At 37.9% G+C, this 21,959-nt stretch overlaps 1 protein-coding gene across 2 annotated transcripts in view; it reads left to right on the top strand.

Moving 5' to 3' along the window:
- Positions 1 to 21,959, top strand: part of BACH1 (BTB and CNC homology 1, basic leucine zipper transcription factor 1) — a 151,677-nt gene that overhangs the window by 115,710 nt on the left and 14,008 nt on the right. For both annotated transcript variants that reach the window (XM_011926460.1, XM_011926462.1), the window contains exons 2-4: positions 10,589 to 10,882; positions 15,072 to 16,406; positions 19,388 to 19,594. In XM_011926460.1, coding sequence (XP_011781850.1) covers positions 10,649 to 10,882; positions 15,072 to 16,406; positions 19,388 to 19,594 — 1,776 coding nt within the window. In that variant the 5' untranslated portion in view covers positions 10,589 to 10,648. The remainder of the gene's footprint in view (positions 1 to 10,588; positions 10,883 to 15,071; positions 16,407 to 19,387; positions 19,595 to 21,959) is intronic.

Raw genomic sequence — 21,959 nt, 5'->3', positions numbered from 1 at the left:
AGTGTGAGTATAAATGGTTCCTTTTGGAAATTCAGTACAGGATAGCAAAGAATTACAGATCAAGGGGTATAAGGAGGGTCAATAAATTTTAAGAGAGGATTCATTATTCATCAGTTCCATTAAAGGCAAATGCAACATTTTATTTTTTGCTTGGTTTTCTGATGGAAGTTCAATAGATTTCATCAGATTCTGTAAGGCGGAGAACCAGTGCTTTAGTGATTTGGCAGTTCAACAGCTCATTTTTCTGGAGGATACCCTTAAATTTTTAACTGATTTAAATTAGTATTCGCCAGTATTAAATAGTATGTATAACATTGTACCCAAACAAGATGTCTTTTCTGTATTTTTTTTCTTTCCATCTCTTAGTTTTGTTAAAATCATTTCAGTTCAAAATTTTCTCTATCAAATGCCTTTTCTACTTGAAGACTCCTAAAAAGTTACGCTAATACTTGCAACCAAGTTATCAACAATTTACATTTAACTAAGTTTTGCTACTTTTGTTTACTATCTATCTAAACATTTTAAGTTGTGTTTTTAGTCAAAGTAATACATGTTCTTGTTTTTTCTTTTTTGTACAGAGAACAACTTTATCTGCTGCACCTCACCCCCTAATTCTGCTTCAGAGTTATGTGCAATGTTTACTGATTTCTGCCATTTAATTTTTTTGATGGATACCTCTGTCTTTCTAAGATGTTTATATCTCTTTTTATCAACCTAAGACATTATCTGTTGACTTACTGTGGACGATGATTTCCTTTACTATCTCCCCACGTGTATTTGTAATCTTATTATTAATTCCACTTCTACTCTTGATCACCTCTGCAACTCCAGCTCTAAACGTTTTTTTTGTTTCTTTTTCTTGTCTCATTAATTTAAGTCAGTGCCTTTTGACTCTGCACATTGTAAGTTGTATGGAAATACTGTTCCCATTCTCCCTGATTCTGTCTGCCAGCCTGTTTTATTTTGTCAAGGTTAATAATATTTACATTCTATGTTATAGTTACAATTAAGTCTCCCATTATTTGTCTATTCTAAAAGTTGAAAGCCAGTTAACCAGTTTTGTTTGTGTTATAGCAATGCTGTGTCAATACTGGGCACTGAGCTGAGAAGTGTAGTCTTGTATTTCTTTCCCTACAGTTTCAGTGCTGCCCTGTGCTACTCAAAAAACATTTCTAGCATCAAATTCAAATAATAGCTGATGATTATTAAGCATTCATTATGTGCCAGACATTGTCCTAAGAAGATTAAATATATTATTTCATTTGGATCTCCCCCAAAAGTACTATTCTTGTTCCTAGATTGCCAGAAAAAAAAATTGTCACAGAGATGTAAAGTGACATGCTCAACTGACAGTGGAGTCCTCAAGTTGTAAAGTGCTGTTAATATTTTGTGCTGTCCCACCCATAGGTATCCCTAGAGCAGCTAGCTGCCGTTTGACAGCTTCTGGAAAAGTCTTTATGTCCTTACTTGTGCTCCCTGATAACAACTCTGTCCTCATTTTCAGCCCGTGATTGTGGGATTTTAGGGGTATCTGAGGCATAAGCATTTAGAAAGTGGTGTAGACAAACCTTGGAGGAGGCTGAGTTGGGAAATTTTATGCGTTGGGGTAATTTTCATTCTTTCCTTTTTTCCCCTCCCCTCTTTCTTGTGGGAGCCTTAACTGGGATAGTAACAATTGCACCCGCCTCTCTGCCCATTGCTCATCTTAGAAAACCTGCAGTTAACATCATATTTAGTGGTGAAATATTTAACACTTTCCTTATATGGGAATGAGATGAGGATACCCACTGTCACCACTCTCACTATGCAGTCATTGCAATAAGGGAAGAAAAATAAATAAGCATAAAGGTGGGAAAGAAGTAAAATTGTCTGTGTTTGCAGATGACATGATTGTGTGCCTAGAAAATCCTATGGAATCCACGAAGCGGCTATCTTAACTGGTAAGCCAATTAAGTAAGATTGCAGAATTCACAGTTGATATTTAAAATGATAATTTTGTTTTTACACAATAGCAGCAAAAAAAAAAAAAAAAATTAAGTTAAAAAAACCAACTCTATTTGCAGTAACTATAAACATTAAATGCTGAGGAATAAATTTAGCAAAAGCTTCACAAGCCCTCTTTACTAAAAAGATCATAATAATGCTGAGATACAGAATGCCTAAGTAAGTGAAGATAGATGCCCTATTTATATACTGGAGGACTCAGTTTTTTAGATATTGGTTCTCCCCAAATTGATCTATATTTTCATTGCAGTCCTAATCAGCTGTTACAGTAGAATTTAATAAGAATTAAAAAGCCCAGAAGAATTAGACATTTCACAAAAGGAGATATACAAATGGGTAATAAGCACATGTAAAGAGGCTCAACATCCATTACTTATCAAGAAATGCAAAGTAAAAACCACAGTGAGATACCACCATACATATTAGGATAGGCAGGATTAAAAAGATGACAGTACCAAGGGTTAATGAGAATGTAGAGCGTGGCTGTCCCACCTTTTGGCTTCCTTGGGCTGCATTGGAAGAATTGTCTTGGGCCACAGATAAAATACACTAACAACAATAGCTGACGAGCTACAAAGAAAAAAAAAAAGTCCATGCATGATTTTCATGCTATCTGCCACCACAGATGAAGCAAAACAGTCCTCACATTCAAAGGGATGGACACATCTTATGTAGAGCATTCTCATTAATTGCCATACATTGGAATTGTCATACACTACTGGTAGCAAGATAAAATGATACAGTCACTTTGGAAAACTATTCAGCAATTTCTAAAAAGTTAGACATGTGCCTATAATATGACTCAGCTCTTCTACTCATAGGTGTTTACCCAAGAAAAATGAAACACGAAATATATGTCCATGCAAATGTTCATCAAAGCTTTATTACAATAATCCCAAATTGAGAACAATGCAAGAGTATATCTTTATTATAGTAGTCCATCAGAGTCGAATGGATAAACAAATGGTGGCATATCCATGTAATGGAGTGTTATTCTGTAATGTAAAGGAACATCTGATGCATGCAACAACATGAATGAACCTCAGAATCATTAAGTGAAAGAAACCCGAAGAGTACATCATGTGTGATTCCAGTTATACGAAAAGAAAATGCTCATTAATCCATAGTGACACTAAAGCAAATTACTGGTTACCTGGAATCTAGCACAGGGAAGGGCACATGTCAGTGCCCTTGGTGGAAGGGGTGTGTGAAATTTTGAGGACTAATGCAAATTTCTTTGTCTTGTTTGGAGTGGTGGTGGTGGTTTTATGCACATATACAGTTGTTAAAGGTCATTGTATTGTATGCTTTAAATAGATATGGCTTATTCTATATTAAATCATGCCCCAAAGTTGCTTAACAAATAGTGACTAACAAATGCATGACAGAAAATATGTATTCAGTGAATAAGCTTTATTGATGTGGACCAATTCTAGTTACTAGTTCACATTTTCATAACAGATAACAATCCTATTGAGAATCAAGTAGCAGCCAAATATGTTAAGCGAATAAAAGACTTCATTGTTTCTTAAATTCTTTGTAGTAAAAAGGTGTAACAGTGGAATCTGTTAGTCTTTTTTTGGTTCTGGAGCTTGGGTTTCCTATGTTTCTTCTCATCTTTGTTCCTGTGTTTACTTCCAAGCTCTTCTAAACTTATGACCTGGAATTATCAAAGTTGGATTTGTTCATTTGGGAAGTAAAACACCATTTATTTTTGATCTCTGAAGTAGTTTTTCAAACTTCTCTAACAGTTCAGACTCTTCTCCTCTAAGCTTAACCTTAGTTTCATAATTTCAAATATGGATTTAGATCCAGCAACTATAACAAAAGGTCCATGACTTAGCTATATAGTTTTTAATATTAGGAAAAGTCAATGAAAAATATTGCCTGTATGGAACCTCACATGATGTTGTAATAATCATGAGCTGCAGTAATTGTAGTGATTGCCTCCCACCCCATTTTTTAAAAAGCGGTGGCATCTTTAGTTACGTAACAGTTCTAATGTAAATTGCCAGGTTATTTACTCGTCTAACAATGTCATCATTTTTGGTGTTGCTATAAGTTCCTCTGCTACTTACCTTAGTTCAAACTTTTTTTTGTTTCCCATTTTCATTCAGCCTTTTCAAAATATATTTGTTGGTGTACCTTATCCAATAACACTTAAGGCTTTTCTTAAGGCTGAGAGAAATAACTTTAGAAAATGTGATTATCAAATCACAGATGTTTAAGCAGTTATGATATTTAAGCCTGTAAACGGTTAAAGAAAATAACAACTTGGTCACGGAGTTACTCTTCCAGGCTCTCCTGGCAGGTGAGTCAGGTCTTGGGACTTTGGGAAGAATGTTGTCTTAAATTACTATCCTGAATTAAGTTTCCACAGACTTTTTGATATTAAGTTTTTTTTCAGAATTATGGAATGATGAAGAGCCATGTCTTTAGAAAGAATTTTTCTTACGGGAATCTCCACCTTAAATTTAAAATCATTTTAAAAATAAAGACCCTTAAAGGAGAGTCAAAGGTGTAGACACAGGATACTGTTGGATCTTTGCCATCCACTTGAAACATTAAATATAAGGTTCACCTAATTTCAGAAGAACACTCAAACTTTGGGTATCTTAGGTATATTGTAACAGGAACTGACTGGCTTAGGGGATTTTGAAGCTTGGGCTTAGGGAGCTAAGAAAGATGTCATAGTAAGAGGAATTTGCCTGTCTTCTGAGCCATTGAAGACGGTGCCCTGAAATTGAGTGAGGTGAAAATAATTGACAGGTTGATGAAGGTGATGTTAGGCAGAAACAGTGAGGAGGCAAAGGTGGAAATTCCAAATAGCCACTAGAAATGGGAGAAGGCAGGTTTTGAGGAATGGACTGGGCTGCAGATCAGGGCACTGCTTTTATAAAAAGGCTGGAAGTTGCCCATATACACCGTTCCTGATGTCCACTGGCCACCAATTGTGGCTGGCCACACACACACACACACACACACCCATTGACTAACAGAGAACTGTTTGTGAAATAATTGTTCTCATTAATTGAATATTATGGTTAAATGAACACTGACCAGGAAAGTAGTTTTTGTTTGAAGATTTACTTCAAATAAATACCTTTCCAGATATCCACATTCCTGTGTAAATTGATTATAATGATTGTTATTATCTTTTTTACCTAGAGGCGTCATTCTCATTTTGAACATATCTGGGTTATGTTCTTGAAGGGAGTCTTTTATTTGTGTTTTCATGGCACTTAGTGTATCATGTGGCACAGCTAACACTTGTAGGAAGAACATTTGTCATTGTTCAATGAAGATAAAAAACTGGTAGCCTTTTAAAAAAAAAAAAAAAAGCTTGAGGTGTTATTTATTGTACCTGTCTACATTGAGAATTCAAACACAACATAGTCCATTGACTTGAGGTAGATAAAATTCCAGCTCTTTTGCACACATGGAACTTTATACAAAGTTATCTTCTGACTTTCTGTTACATGAAATATTGTAGACCTGGTTTCATGATCAGGTGTTCACCTTAGGTTTTTAAAAGTTTTTTTTCCTTTAAATAAATTATCTTTAAAATTATATAATTTGATAAAGCCACAGCATCTTGTTTGCTGTATGATTTTGAAAGCAAAAATGTCAAGTAGTAACTATCAAAACTTAAATTATGTGCATTCAGCAGAGAGCAGAAGTTATTTCCAAATTGAGGTGTAGGAAGCTTTAAAATGCTTATTCATCGTTTATCAGCACTAGTGAATGAATTGGCAACTTCCTAAGGTCAGCAAACTTTTATTTTGAATGATAACAACAGTATTATTTCTAAGAATATAGAAAAATGCAGGCGTAACAGGAATCTAAATTTAGTATTATTAAGTTAATAGAATGTTAGATTCTGGAAGGCTGGAGTGTTTTACTTTTTAGATTTGAGAAATGTTAGAAGGTGCATGATGGATATTAAAGGACATGAATGTGCCGTTCTTGTCTGATGTAGTTGTTACATAGTTAAGTTATTGGGTAAAAATGGATTGCTGACCGCTTAGATGGTTTCCAGGGTTAGGAGAAATGATTTTCAGAACACTCTTCTGTAGTGCCTCATGCTATGAAAGCAAAGGGCAAGGTGTTTTCATTACTGTAGGTCGTCTGTATTGGCCATGTTTATAGTTGCCAATCCTTGCACTTTTTTGGCTTGTCGTGGCAGGTATGTTTTTGACTTCCAGAGGGATGAGCTGGCCTCTTTTTTGCCCCTCAAGGCTCTGGAAAAACTGTCCGAGAAATTTCCTCTGAATGCTTGGCTCAGTGGCATTGTTCCACATATGTTGGAATAGGTGACTGGGCTGTGTTTGGAAGATCTAGATTGGGGTCCCCAACCTCTGGGTTGCACAGCAGGAGGTGAGTGGCTGACCAGTGAGCATTACTGCCTGAGCTCCGCCTCCTGTCAGATCAGCAGTAGCATTAAATTCTCATAGGAGTGTGAACCCTGTGGTGAACTGTGCATGCGAGGGATATAGGTTGCACAGTCTTTGTGAGACTCTAATGCCTGATGGTCTGAAACAGTTTCATCCTAAAACCATTGCACCACCCATCTGGGGAAAAATTGTCTTCCATGAAACCCATCGCTGGTGCCGAAAAGTGGGAGACTGCTGATCTAGATAATCTCTGTTTTGTTTCTGTATTAAAAGTAAGAAATTATTCATTCAGCAGCATGTACCTCTGTTGGACCAGGTCCAACAGGTATGCTTGGGTTATGGCAGAGAACAAATCAGACAAAGTTGTGACAATTAAACAGAGAACTAAAAGGTGAGGCGTTAGCTGGCTAAAGAGTAGAAGTCCAGATAGTGGGCACAGTGTATGTGGAGGCCCTGAAATCAGTAGGAGCTTGGGGCCTATGGAGCAGGAAGGAAGAGACAGGCTAGAGAATAGCAAGAGAGGGGGGCAATGGCTTGAGATAAGTCTGGATTAGTGGATGGAAAACCCAACTTCATAGGACTTGAGGACATGTTAAGGATTTTGAAGTGATCATAAGCCATTTATATGGAAGGTGACATAGAGTTTTTGTTATGAAGAGAATACATTGGAGGGGATCAAGAAGGGCTTTAGGGGTATAAGACTTTTGTTAATATTATCACCACTAATAGCAGCTAATATTATTTGTTGCTGTAGACCAAGCATTGTGCTGTGAACTCTTTTCCCTCCTCATCTCATATAAACTTCAGAACATCTCAGTGAGTTGGTGTTTTCTCTACTTTGTAGATGAGGGAACCAAGACAGTCAGGTTAAGCAACTTGGCCAAGGTCATATAGCTAGTAAGTGGCAGAGCTGGGATTTGAACCCAGACAGTGTAAGATTGTAAATTCTGAGACTCGAAATCCTGTGGTGTTTGCCACTGGGCCTCTGTTTGTCAGTGTGTAGGTGATGGGCCATTAGTGGGTCTTGAAATTGAGTGGATCACAACTGGGATTTAAAAAAAATTAGAATGCAGTGGAAAGTATCAGACTACTTGCATGTAATAAGCATAAATATTATTATGTGAAAATTTATTTTTATTTTATATAACTAAACTTGCACATTTGTGAGCTTGTGAGCTGTTACAGAAGGTTAAACAGCATTTTTCCAGGCAGGAGGTGATGATGGCTTGGATTAGAATTGTGCTGATGCAGATGGAGAGAGGTGGACCTCAGTGTGAAGAGGCAGAGGCGGCAGGACTCAGTAAGAGATTGAATAGAGGTGTCCAGCTGAGGAAGGAATGAGGAATGAGTTCCAGATTTCTTGTGTGAACAGCATCAGTCATGGTGCATGCTGTGCTCAATCCACTTTAAGGGAGACTGATCCTTCTTAGAGGGGTCCTCCTGGATGACTGTTTTACTATCTGAATCTCTAGTTTCTCTCAGCTGCAGCTGGTAGGACTTGGGATTGGCATCTCGCCCAGGGCAGCAAATCTGTAAACTAGCTCTGAACCCATGAAATGATGTGTTACTGAAAACTGCCTAAACAGATGCTGAGCAAAGAATTCTCTGGAATTTGAGGTGAATAGCCAGCTGGTGGCAGGATGAGACGCAGTGGGCCACAGATGTATGTAGTTGGGCTACTAGCAGCTCTAGGGTAAAGGTGTAGGAATTATTTGTGTGGAGTCACCTTGAGATCCAAAGAACCTTTAGATTTCAGTGTCTAAGGCCCAGAGTCATTCTCTTTCTGAAGCACAGGTCCAATTTTTTTTTTTCTTGCTGTCTGTGCAGTCCATTTTCTTATTCTCAAGCATAACCTTTTAGTAATATCTGGGTCCCCACGTTACTGCAGTGAATCTCCATACTGTGCGTTCAGTGAGTGCTAACTGGAGATAGAATGATGGAGTAGTTAAAAATGTCTAGTGGCAGTTCCCCTTTTTTTTGTCTTATTGGTCTTTAGATGTTGGCCAAGATACTTCTCACTAAGCCTTAGTTTCCACATCTGTAAAATTGGGATGATAGAGGAGCATCACAGGGCTGTTTTGAGGCATAAATGAGAGAAACTCTAGCTCTTAGCTCAGTGCCTGGTGAAGAATTAGAGCTTAATAATCTTGCTGTTGATAGTTGACATCTTTAGGATAGTCTCTGGAGAGACTTAAACGCGTTCATTTACAAACGCTATGGGAAGGAGCCAGCATGGAGGGAGAGGTTGCATATATATGAGACAGGGTGTTAAGAGAAGGTATTGGATCCCAGAGAAGCAGGGATGGCATGGGATTAAGAGAATACATTACAGATTGTTTTCAACAGAAGAGGGAACCTGGTGGAGGTAGTGGGAGGACTGTTTTTTCTGAGGTTGGGTCCCAGTTATGGTGATTTACTGGGAGAGATGCTGATATCAGGAGGAGAAAAGTGGCAAGGTGGAAAGCTGTTACAGAGAACAGGAGACAGACATACCAAAAAACTGGTAAACAGTACCGAGAGCCTGAGACTGCACATTGTAAATTTATAGTGACACCAGTCTGCATGTTTCTACAGTGTTTTCTGGCAGTGCTGTGTTCAAAAGAATGACAAGCTACAAAAGTAAGATTAGTATAGTTTTTAAGGGTGTGCATCCGAGATGCCAGCAAAGAAGAGGGAGGCTGGGAGCTTGGGTACAGGGCCGTAGTAGGGCAGGTGGTCAGCCATGGAGTCCGGCTTGGTTGGGAGGGCAGTGTGCTCTGGGTAGGGTATAGTCTTGAAGAAAGAAGAGGGCAGTGGTCTGTGTGTGGTGCCACCCACAAAAACTTCTTTGATTGATGGTTTTCCCTATTATTCTTAACACTAATTCCTTGTTTTGATAACTGAAATTAAGACTAATTGCTAAAAATCAATTTATACTCTTTTATGGGCCAAAACTGGAGTTAGTTCTAGTGTTCAATTTTGAAGTTACCAGTGATTTCGTGTGGTGTGCTGAATCAGTAAATAAGTTGTGATCCTTAACCTTGGGACTGAACTTTAGTAGTCCTTATTTCTCCTTTCATTTTTGTTTGGAGTGTGTAGCAAATCTGAAAGCAGTACCATTTACTCATTCACTGACCATTTGAGGGCTTCCCATGTTTCAGGCAGTAAGGTGTCAGGAGAACAGAAGTGAATGACGCAGGGATGGTACCGTGAGGCATCACACGGATAAAGGCCAGTAAACTCTTTACAGTATCATCCCTTCTGGCCTTAGGGTGCTGGAAGAAAATATTAGAACTTCTCTTTTAACCTCTTACTTTGAACTTCTGTATTTCTCAGAACATATGTATCAGAATAGTAGCACATGTCTGAAAAATATATATAAGCATACAGATATTGGGGGTACTCTTGTTTTTGCCAATAGTGTGTATGTGATGAAAAAATATTTGGAGACTATTACATGTTAGTATGTGTTTTTAAAAATATAAAATTATAACTTTCTTATTTTTAGCATTTTGAGAAAACCTAGTTTTTGCATGTTATTAATGAGGTAGTTTTACCTGCCTGTATTTGTAATGTGAAGTAAATCCTACTTTATAAAGAGACTTATTACCAAGATCTGGCCTGACACGTTTCAGTCATTTTCTTCTTTGTGTTGGAGGATCTTTACCTTTTGTAGAACAGTGTTCTTTGTTATAAAGCACTAAATTCACTTGCCGTCTATCAGATGTTGAGGAATGGGGCATGGAGAATGTGGAACAGCACATGCCTGTTTTACTATCAGTCTTATCCCAAAGTGTGACCTCTGGGGACCCTTCTTCTCACCTCTCTGGCTGTCTCTCCTCCCCTCTCTGTCTCTCAACTGTCTCAAAACAATAGTATTGGGATGCCACCAGAAATTCCCTGCTCCCATCTGTTTGCTCATAGTAGGTGGTTTCTCAGTGTGTAATGCCTCACTTTCAGAGAGCCATGAAATCTTTGGTTCAAAAAGTTCGTCCTTCCCTCACCCCAAGAACCTTTTCTTTAAAATTAGGAAAACTGCTATCAAGAACCTATTTCAAATGAAGTATATTGAATAAATGCCTCTAGGTTGTTCCTCTGGAGATTTTTTATTTTCATTTTTGTTTTAATGAGTATATATTTTAATCTATATTTGAGACTGTGATTTTTTAACAAGATGTTATTTAAGTGAAATCTTACGTGTGTGTTTGCAGGTTGATGACAATTAGAAGCATGCTTTCCACTGAACTTCCCGACAACACTTGTTATGCAGAATGTCTCTGAGTGAGAACTCGGTTTTTGCCTATGAATCTTCTGTGCATAGCACCAATGTTTTGCTCAGCCTTAATGACCAGCGGAAGAAAGACGTGCTATGTGATGTCACCATCTTTGTGGAGGGTCAGCGGTTCCGCGCTCACCGGTCCGTGCTGGCGGCATGCAGCAGTTACTTCCACTCGAGAATCGTAGGCCAGGCTGATGGAGAGCTGAACATTACTCTTCCAGAAGAGGTGAGAGATCCATGTTTCTGGCAATTCTAATTTACTTTTAAGTTTTTTATGGTTCATAATGTTAAAAGTAAAGCACAGTATCCTTGTCAGGTGGCTGTGGAGCATTTCCCAGGTTCTGCAGCAACCCTTTTTTTTTCTAGTTTTTTTTTTTAATGTAAAATCATTAATTTTGAATGTTGGTTAACAGTATTGAGCAGTTGGATATAACATAACACCCACTGTTATGTTATCTTTGATGAAATGACCAAATCAGGACACACCCAGTGGATTATAGGCAGTTGGAAAAGTCATGGTTTTGAGAGTCCATGCTGTGTGACGTTGTCTTCTAGAGGCCCTTTCCAGTCAGTGATCAGCAACTGTAGCTAGGTGCGTTACTGAAAACTGGATACTTTTTAAAGGAAAGAAGTTTAATTGACTCACAGTTGCACATGGCTGAGGAGGCCTCACAATCATGGTGGAAGACGAAGGAAAAGCAAAGGGACTTACATGGTGGTGGACAAGAGAGAACTTGTGCAGCGAAGCTCCCGCTTATAAAACCATCACATCTCGTGAGACTTATTCCCTATTACGAGAATAGCATGGGAAAGACCAGCCCCCATGATTCAGTGACCTCCCATTGGGTCCCTCCCATGACATGGGAATTGTGGGAGCTACAATTCAAGATTAGATTTGAGTGGGGACATAGCCAAACTATATCACTATGTTTAGGGTTGTATAAAACGTCCGTTTCCCCAAAACATCTCCTATTTTCAGGCATTCCATAAGTGTTCTGTCTCCCCTTCTTTCTTTCTTGACTTTGTCTTTATGTATTGATTAGAAAAAATAAACAGTGTTGTGTCATTTTTATAGAGCCTTACTTTTACATAGATCTTTTTCCCTGGTCTGTTGTGGAGCTCAGGCTAACAAATGTTTGGGTCTTGTTAATGTCCTGCCTTTAAGAGGAACTCTCGTTTGGATGGGGATGTGCTGGCTGTGCTGACTCTTAGCAGCATCCCTTGCTTTATTTAGTTAGTAACTGCTACTGGCAGAGTATCAAAGCTGTGACATTGGGATGCATAGAAGTTAGGAGGAATGTGGAGAAAGAATGTAGAAATTCTTTGTGTATGACAGGTCTGTGTGGGACGTTCCCAGTTGGATACAGTTGGATAAACTGTAAACTAAGTCTACAGTTTAGCTTGTTGCTGTCCATGCCTACTTCTGTGAAACTGCAGCTGCAGTTTTGGGAACAGATAGGTTGTCTGTCAGTTTTGTGGCAGAGGTCGGAGTCAATGGTGCAATACCAAGAAAATGGTAAAAAAAGGCCAACCTGTGAACTAGCCATTGTTTTAAAAAAAGACCAACACATTTTATAATGGAGATAAGTTAATTATGATTCATATTTTCAAATTATTTAATGAGACTTTCCAAGTAAAGCAAAGTTTGATTCATGGATTTAGGAGGAAAGGTATGTGCATACATGCATGTGTGTATGTGTTCATTCATTCTAATGTGTAAATCATAAGTTTTCAAATATTGGAAGTGTTTCATTATAGTGACAGTGTCAAAATACCTTATAACTCATTGTCCTAAAGACCTTTTTAGATTATTTTAACTAATTTAAAAATTTTAATTGAAATTTTTATTGAGTGTATTAGAGTTCTCCAGAGGGACAGAACTAATAGGATATATGTATATATGAAGGGATGTTTATTAAGGAAAGTTGGCTCACACGTTCACAAGGTGAAGTCACACGATAGGCCACCTGCAAGCTGAGGAGGAAGAAAGCCAGTAGTGGCTCAGTCCGAGTCCAAAAGCCTCAAAAATAGGGAAGCCAACCCTGTAGCCTTCAGTCTGTGGCCAAAGGCCCAAGAGCCCTCGGCAAACCACTGATGTAAGTCTAAGAGTCCAAAGGCCAAAGAACCTGGTGTCTGATGTCAAGGGCAGGAAGCATCCAGCAGGGGAGAAATGTGAAAGTCAGAAGACTCAGCAAGTCACCTATCCCACCTTCTTCCTTGTTTTGTTCCAGCCTCGCTGGCAGCCGATTGGATGGTGCCCACCCATATTGAGGGTGGGTCGTCTTCTCCCAGTCCACTGACTCAAATGTTAATTTTCCCTAGCAGCGCCCTCACTGACACACCCAGAAACAAGACTTTACAGCCTTCAATCCAGTCAAGTTGACATTTAATATTAACTATCACATTGATGTTTTCATGTACAAATATAAGAAACAGTGCAGGGTTCCTTTTCACTTTATCCAGTGTCTCCCATTGATAACATTTTGCAAAGTTGTAGTATAGTATTACAACCAGGGTATTGATGCAGTCTCCCATAGGGTTCAGATTGCCACAGTTTTGCTTGTACTAATAATGTCTGTGTCTGTGTGTGTGTGTGTGTGCGCGTGCACGTTAAGTTCTATATAATTTTATCCCCTGTGAAGGTTTGTGTATCCACCACCATAGTTAAGATGCTCAGCTGGGTGCAGTGGCTCATGCCTGTAATCCCAGCACTTTGGGAGGCCGAGGCAGGCAGATCACCTGAGGTCAGGAGTTTACCAGCCTGGCCAACATGGCGAAACGTCTCTACTAAAAATACAAAAATTAGTCAGGCGTGGTGGCGGGCACCTGTAATCCCAGCTACTCATGAACCGAGATTGCACTGCTATACTCTAGCCTGGGTGACAGAGCGAGATTCCGCCTCAAAAACAAAGAAAAAAAAGATACTGAACTTGCCAACACGCAAAGATCCCTTGTGTTGTCCTTTTATAACCACAGACATCTCCTGCCTACACCCCATGTCCTCATTCCCTTGCCCCCTTCCTCTATCCCTAATCCATGGCAACCACTTACCTTTCTTCCTTTTCTAAAGTTTTGTCATTCTAAAAATGTTATATAAATGGAATTATGCAGTATATTACCTCTTAGGTTTGATGATGTTTGACTTAGCTGAGATAATCCAGGTTGTGTGTATCAGAAATTTATTCCTTTTTATTGCTGAGTAGTATTCCGTAGTATGGATGTACCGTGTGTGTGTGTGTGTGTGTGTGTGTGTGTGTGTGTGTATGTATGTATATAGCTTTTCACCTGTTGAAGGAAATCAGGCTAATTCCAGTTTTTGGCTATCACAAATAAGATTGCTGCAAACATTTGTGTACTGGTTTTTGTGTGAACATAAGTTTTCATTTCTTTGGGATAAAAGACCAGGAGTGCAGTTGCTGGGTCATATGGTAGTTGCGTGCTTAGTTTTATAAGAAAGTTTATTTCAAATTGTCTGTACCATTTTACATTCCCACTAGCAATATGTGAGTGATTTAGTTTCTCTGCATTCTCATTAGCATTTGATGGTATCATTGCTTTTTATTTGAGCCTTTAAAAAGCCTAAACATGGTTTTAGCGTGTTTAGATTTTAAGATCACAAATATTAATATTATCTTGACCGCTCTTAGAAGAACTCAGTGATTTCAAATTAATTTTGTGCTTTTAACCCAGAATCAGACTTTCTGTGTACTTCAGCTGGTTCCATTTGCCTCTCATTTTAAGATACAGGTTTAATGTAAATGTGCAAGTTTCTACTTAAAAGTTTTGTTACTTTTGAGTCCGTGAATTTTTGCTGAAACAGTACTGAGGCATGATTTCTATAACTTCTCTTAGATCACTTTAAAAATTCTGTATCTTTAAAACTTTTACTGTTAGGACAGTAAAGTTAATAGTTACCAGTTAGTATGCATTTACCATGGGTCAGGACTTTGTAACTTCTTTACGGGTACTGTTTTATATCCTTAAAAGTTCTGCTTTTGCAGCTGGTAGCAGTTGGAGTTGTTTGGAATACAGTGGCCATGTGGAGCTGGGCTAGCAATAGGCTCACTATGTATGTGTGGCAGATCGTGTTCATCCTGCTCTAATTCATAGGTGATTTTTTTTTCCACTGTCATGGGAAACTTGTAATGTCTTAATGTCTTTAACTTATGTGAGTATACCATAATTCATGTGCAATTAAGAGTGGACTCTATAAAATAGTGTGTGGTCCCTGTGAAAAGCATGCTTTTCCAGGATCCTTTCCTTTTACATTTCTTAGAAGAATATTTTTTCTTTAAATTAAAGTACATATTTTATAATTATCACAAATAAGTTACACATCTATTTCTCTTCCACTTATCTTGTTTTTATGTACTTGACAGCTTTCAAATGATGTTTTTTATTTTGTATATCAACAGGTGACAGTTAAAGGATTTGAACCTTTAATTCAGTTTGCCTACACTGCTAAACTGATTTTAAGTAAAGAGAATGTGGATGAAGTGTGCAAATGTGTGGAGTTTTTAAGTGTACACAATATTGAGGAATCCTGCTTTCAGTTTCTGAAATTTAAGTTTTTGGACTCCACTGCAGACCAGCAAGAATGCCCAAGAAAAAAATGCTTTTCATCACACTGTCAGAAAACAGATCTTAAACTTTCACTTTTGGACCAGAGGGATCTAGAAACAGATGAAGTGGAGGAATTTGTGGAAAATAAAAATGTTCAGACTCCTCAATGTAAACTCCGCAGGTATCAAGGAAATGCAAAAGCCTCGCCTCCTCTACAAGACAGTGCCAGTCAGACATATGAGTCCATGTGCTTAGAGAAGGATGCTGCTCTGGCCTTGCCTTCTTTATGCCCCAAATACAGAAAATTCCAAAAAGCATTTGGAACTGACAGAGTCCGTACTGGGGAATCTAGTGTCAAAGACATTCATGCTTCTGTTCAGCCAAATGAAACGTCGGAAAATGAATGCCTGGGAGGAGTCCCAGAGTGTAGAGATTTGCAGGTGATGTTAAAATGTGACGAAAGTAAATTAGCAATGGAACCCGAAGAAACGAAGAAAGAGCCTGCTTCTCAGTGTCCAACTGAAAAATCAGAAGTGACTCCTTTCCCCCACAGTTCTTCCATAGACCCTCATGGACTTTATTCTCTGTCTCTTTTACACACATATGACCAATATGGTGACTTGAATTTTGCTGGCATGCAAAACACAACAGTGTTAACAGAAAAGCCTTTGTCAGGAACAGATGTTCAAGAAAAATCATTTGGCGAAAGTCAGGATTTACCTTTGAAATCCGACTTGGGCCCCAGGGAAGACAGTAGTGTTGCATCTAGTGATAGGAGTAGTGTGGAGCGAGAAGTGGCAGAACACTTAGCCAAAGGCTTCTGGAGTGACATTTGCAGCACGGACTCTCCTTGCCAAATGCAGTTATCACCTGCTGTGGCCAAAGATGGCTCAGAACAGATCTCACAGAAACGGTCTGAGTGTCCCTGGTTAGGTATCAGGATTAGCGAGAGCCCAGAACCGGGTCAAAGGACTTTTACAACGTTAAGTTCTGTCAACTGCCCTTTTATAAGTACTCTGAGTACTGAAGGCTGTTCAAGCAGTTTGGAAATTGGAAACGATGATTGTGTTTCAGAACCCCAGCAAGAACCTTGCCCATATGCTTGTGTCATTAGCTTGGGAGACGACTCTGAGACGGACACTGAAGGAGACAGTGAATCCTGTTCAGCTAGGGAACAAGAATGTGAGGTGAGCAGGAGTATGTTCTTAATTCATTGTTTTAATAACTATTAATTGGGATTTACTCTGGATCAGCTCCCTTTGCATCGTTACGGATATGATCAGGTTCAGGGAGTGGAGAGGAAACTCATATAAGGTTAATTTTAAGACTGTGTGATGGGGCTGGGCGCAGTGGTTCACAACTGTAATTCCAGCACTTTGGGAAGCCAAGGAGAGGGTGAATCACCTGAAATCAGAGTTCGAGACCAGCCTGGCCAACATGGCGAAACCCCATCTCTACAAAAATTAGCTGGGCATGGTGGCAGGTGCCTGTGCCTGTAATCCCAGCTACTCAGGAGGCTGAGGCAGGAGAAGCACTTGAATGTGGGAGGCAGAGGTTGCAGTGAGCCAGGTTTGTGCCACTGTACTCCAGCCTAGGAGACAGAGCAAGACTCTGTCTCAAAAAAAATTTTAAAAAGACTGTGATAAATACTAAAGGAGATAGATGAAGTTTGAAGAACTTCTGTTCGTTTGTTTCCAGTAGATATATTAACCATAAAGTAGGTTCACACATTGGCTGTGTTCACACGTCGGCCATTTAGTTGTTTAAATCAAATGCCGTGCCACAAGATGGAAAAGAATAATGATTCTATGCTCATTACACGATAACTCCCTGAAAAATGCAGCATATATTCTCCCTTGCTCATTGCCAACAAGAACCTCTAGACCTGGGACATGTCCCTGAGCAATGGTTTAACAGTGATTAATTGTAGGAATGTGGCTTCTACTGGAGTAAAATTTATTGGATCTAGTTTTTCATGGCCATTGATTTTTAAATTTTCCTTTGGCCATTTGAACTCTTGATGAATGTCTTAATTTAGCATGAATTACATGTAGCTGGTATGATACTAATCAAAACAAGCTTGATTTGTGTATTCTGTACATAAAAGTTTTTAAAATATATTTTATATGATTTTGTTTGCTTTCAGTAGTTGACTTTTCTCTTTATAATCGCAATTTACATTCTTTTTAAAAATTATTTTTCTATTTTATCCATTGCATTTTTTTCCCCTTTCTTGGGCTTTATTTTTTTTTTTTTTTATTGTGGTAAGAATACTTACCACAGAATCTACCCTTATAACAAATTTTTAAGTGCATGATGCAGTATTGTTAAGTATAAGCTCAATATTCTACAGCAGATCTCTGTAACTTATTCTTTTGTAGCTGAAACTTAACCCACCCAATTGCAATTCCCCCTTTTTTCCCTCTCCCCAGACCCTGGCAACCACCATTCTACTCTCTGTTTCTATGAGTTTGACTGTTCTGTCTACTTTGTATAAGTGAAATTATGTTGGATTTATTCTCCTCTGTGTCTGACTTATTTCAGTTGGCATGATGCCTTCCAGGTTCTCCATATTTTAGCAAATGGCAGGATGTCTTTCTTTTTATCAGGCTGAATGGTATTGCTTTATGTATGTACACCACATTTTCTTTATCCATTCATCCATCCATGGACATTTAGGTTGTTTCCATATCATGGCTATTGTGAATAATGCGGTAATGAATATGGAGGGGAGTGCAGACTGGGCACAGTGGCTCATGACTGTAATCCCAGCACCTTGGGAGGGTGAGGTGGGTGGATTGCCTGAGCCCAGGAGTTTGAGATCAGCTTGGGCAACATGGTGAAACCCGTCTCTACAAAAAAATACAAAAATTAGCCAGTCATGGTGGCATGTGCCTGTAGCCCCAGCTACTTAGGAAGCTGAGGTGAGAGGATCCCTTGAGCCCAGGAGGTTGAGGCTGCAGTGAGCGGTGATTTCACCACTGTACTCCTGCATGACAGAGACCCTGTCTCCAAAAAAAAGAATATGTGTAGATGAGTACAGATATCCCTTTGAGATGCTGATTGCAATTCTTTTGGATAAATACCTGGGAGTGAGATTGCTGGGACATACAGTGCTATGATTTTTAATGGTTTGAGGAGCCTCCATACCATTTTCCATGGCAGCTGCACTGTTTTCCCACAGGTGTACAGGGATTCCAATTTCTCCGCATCCCATTCTTTGGCATTTTCTGTGGTTTCGTAGCTGTTAGATGACATGGCTTTTGAAAGAGGCTTTAAAAAAAAAAAAAAAAAAAATCTTGGCTTTCGAAGGAGATGGATTGGTGATTAAGAAGTAGTATGTATGTATGTATAGGTTATATATAGACTTTTATGACATTATAAATGTAGCATTTAGAATTACTACAAAAAGAATATTAAAAATAAAACATTTAAAAAAATTTTAAACATTTTATGTAACAAATACCTATAAGCTTAAAAGGTAAGCTAAGTAGGTTGCCAGACTGACCAGTGTTTCATTTGCATTTTTGATAATATAATTAAACCCACACAATTTTGTTCTAAAAAAGTTTTTCTTTTTCCAAATTTAAGTATGTTGAAATGACTAACATAGTGATAAGACTTTTCTAACGTTTTTAATATTGGCAAGAGACGTGTATGTTTTAGCGTGATTTGTGTGAGGCTACCATTTTCTTGATAGAAAAATAAATTTTCTGAAATGCTGTAGAAATTACTAGCATAATTATACTAACATAAAACCAATGCTGCATAATCATTTCATTCAAAAAATAAAATAGATTTTATTTTTGTTGAGTAAAAAGTCTGTATTAACATGCAAAAATAAAGTAAAAGTAAAAAGTAAAAATAATGTTTATTTAGTAAAATAAAATTGTGTTTACATTTTACATGTCAGTATTTGTGTTAATATGTTTGATTTGCTGAAAAAAAATCTGCTTAATGTATTTGTCTTTTGAAATAGACCATAAATATAAATTAGATTATCAGTTTTTATTATAATTGATTGTATAGAAATTGGGAATAGAGGCCTATGTTTTCTTTAATGTAAAGTAAGTTCTCTGAAAAACCTAGATGTATACCTTCATCTTCCTAGATTTGAGTATAATTATAAAATACAGCAATAATTAGTAATATTTATTTCGTATTCTAGGTAAAGCTGCCATTCAACGCACAACGGATAATTTCACTCTCTCGAAATGATTTTCAGTCCTTGTTGAAAATGCACAAGCTTACTCCAGAACAGCTGGATTGTATCCATGATATTCGAAGAAGAAGTAAAAACAGAATTGCTGCACAGCGCTGTCGCAAGAGAAAACTTGACTGTATACAGAATCTTGAATCAGAAATCGAGAAGCTGGTAAGCGTACAAGTTTCTTATTACTATTTAAATTCCACCACTTTCTTTTTTGTCAAGGAAATAGTTTTTAAATTTCTGGGTCAAATATAATGCTCATTAACATATTTTAATATGTATCAATTACCATTTTATCATTTTTACCATGATATGCTATGATATGTGAGTGCTTTTTTTTTTTTTTAAAAAAAGGTTTTCAAATTAAAAATGACTTTATTGTCTACCTAATCATTAGTGGTTGTGAGTAAAGAAATTATAAAGCACTTTAATTTCTCTGTTTTGTGTCTTTAGGAGCTAATATTCCAGGTGTTAATTTAAATGAACTGTGGACCTGAATAACTTGTTTTAGTTGATACCAAAACCAGACCAACCAGGATCTTTCATCTAAGGAAAAAATTCTGATAAGATATGGTGATATGAATTGAAAATATTAATATCTAATGAGATCCTAAGTGAGAACAGTGCTTGCTTTTGATTCTTCCTTTCTTTTTCTTTTTTGAAATGGAGTCACTCTGTCACCCAGGCTGGAGTGCAGTGGTGCGATCTTGGCTCACTGCAAGCTTTGCCTCCTGGGTTCATGCCATCTCCTGCCTCAGCCTCCTGAGTAGCTGGGACTACAGGCACCCACCACCATGCCCGGCTAATTTTTTTTTTTTTAATTTTTTATTTTTAGTAGAGATGGGGTTTCACCGTGTGAGCCAGGATGGTCTTGATCTCCTGACCTCGTGATCTGCCCGTCTCGGCCTCCCAAAGGGATTACAGGCGTGAGCCACCATGCCTGGCCTGAATCTTATTTTCTATTCTAGCATCAAGACACAAATTAACTGAAAATTGATTAGTTTACTCCTCTGTTTCATTTTTCTGTTGGTGGAAGGAAGCATTGTATGAAAGAGGACAGCTGTGATAGTACAGGCCAGCTAAAGCTAAGATATGGTTAAAGATAGCAAGGAAACAGCCTAGAAGTAGTAAAAGCATTTCTTGAATATTCAATTTTGTGTCTTTGTTAATTGGTGAAAGTTTAAAGTTGGGATTGTGGCAAGTTTTCAAGCATGAACGTTCTAGCTATGAATGGCAATTAAACAGCAACAATTTAGGGAAAAAAATTGTGCCTCCAAGAGAAGTTGAAAAATAAAAATGTATTATTTATGTATTGTACATATACTTTATGTAAAAAGATAAAAAATCGTAACTATATTAAAGAGATGAAGCATAACTACATAAAAAATAAAGGAGGAACCAGATGTTTTACAAGTAGAGGCATGAGAGATGTTTAAAACAAACACACACTGATATGATATTGCTGAGTAGTTAAAATTGTTAAAACCAGGAGGAAAAGTTTTGAATTTTATAGTGCTTAGTACTTTTGGAGTGTATATCAGTAATACCTTTAATAAACACTGGTGTTCTTTCTTACTCAGTTTTGAATTAAACCCTTACCTGCCTTTAGACGGAGTATAGCATTTTGAGCTTCAGTTATTATTCTGTGCTGCAATACAGAGATGCTGTTTACACTGTTAGGTTATGTGAAGCCAGTGGAATGAAATCTACATAAAATTGTACTACTGGAGTTCTTAGTTCTGCTTCTTGCTCTTTCCTGTCTGCCAGTTATAATTTATAGTAGTTCGTAGAGTTTATCCAGTTTTCTTACTCCTCTAAAAATAAAAATAAAAGCGAAACAAGACTGTTCTACTTTATTTCGTAGCTTGATTTTATAAATGGATACTAAGCAAATATGTTTGAGAGTAGCGATTATCCTTTAGAACAACTCTGTTTCTTGGCTCACAGGTTTTATTTTTTTGGTACAAATCAGACATTGGTTTGCTAGATTATTGATATTTTTACTAAATTTCAGACAGCTAGGATGAAGAAGCCTTGCTGTCTTTGGACTTTCTGCTCCCTCTGCCTTTCCTTCTTAGGAGAGAGGTGGCAGATACAGTGGTTAAAATTGTGGGCTCTGAATCAGATGCTTAGTAACTTTGGGCAGGTTAATTTCTCTGTGACTTGTGTTTTTCATCTGAAAAATAGGATAATACTAGTTCCTACTTTATAGATTAGGTGCTTATTTTGTGGAATTAATTGAGTTAATACTAATCTGAAGAACTTAGAACAATTCCTGGCACATAGTAACTACTCAATAAATATTACGTAATATTATTATTGATTTTCCATTTTCTCCTTTTTTAAAAAATTTTTTATTTGGTTTATCTATTTATTTATTTTTTGAGATGGAGTCTTGCTCTGTTGCCCAGGCTGGAGTGCAGTGGCATGATCTTGGCTCACTGCAACCTCCGCCTCCCGGGTTCAAGCAATTTGCCTGCCTCAGCCTCCTGAGTAGCTGGGATTACAGGCGCCTGCCACCATGCCCAGC

Source organism: Colobus angolensis, unplaced genomic scaffold (genome assembly GCF_000951035.1).
Source record: "Colobus angolensis palliatus isolate OR3802 unplaced genomic scaffold, Cang.pa_1.0 Scaffold69, whole genome shotgun sequence".
Taxonomy (NCBI): Eukaryota; Metazoa; Chordata; class Mammalia; order Primates; family Cercopithecidae; genus Colobus; species Colobus angolensis.
This window is presented reverse-complemented; position numbering and strand designations above follow the sequence as displayed.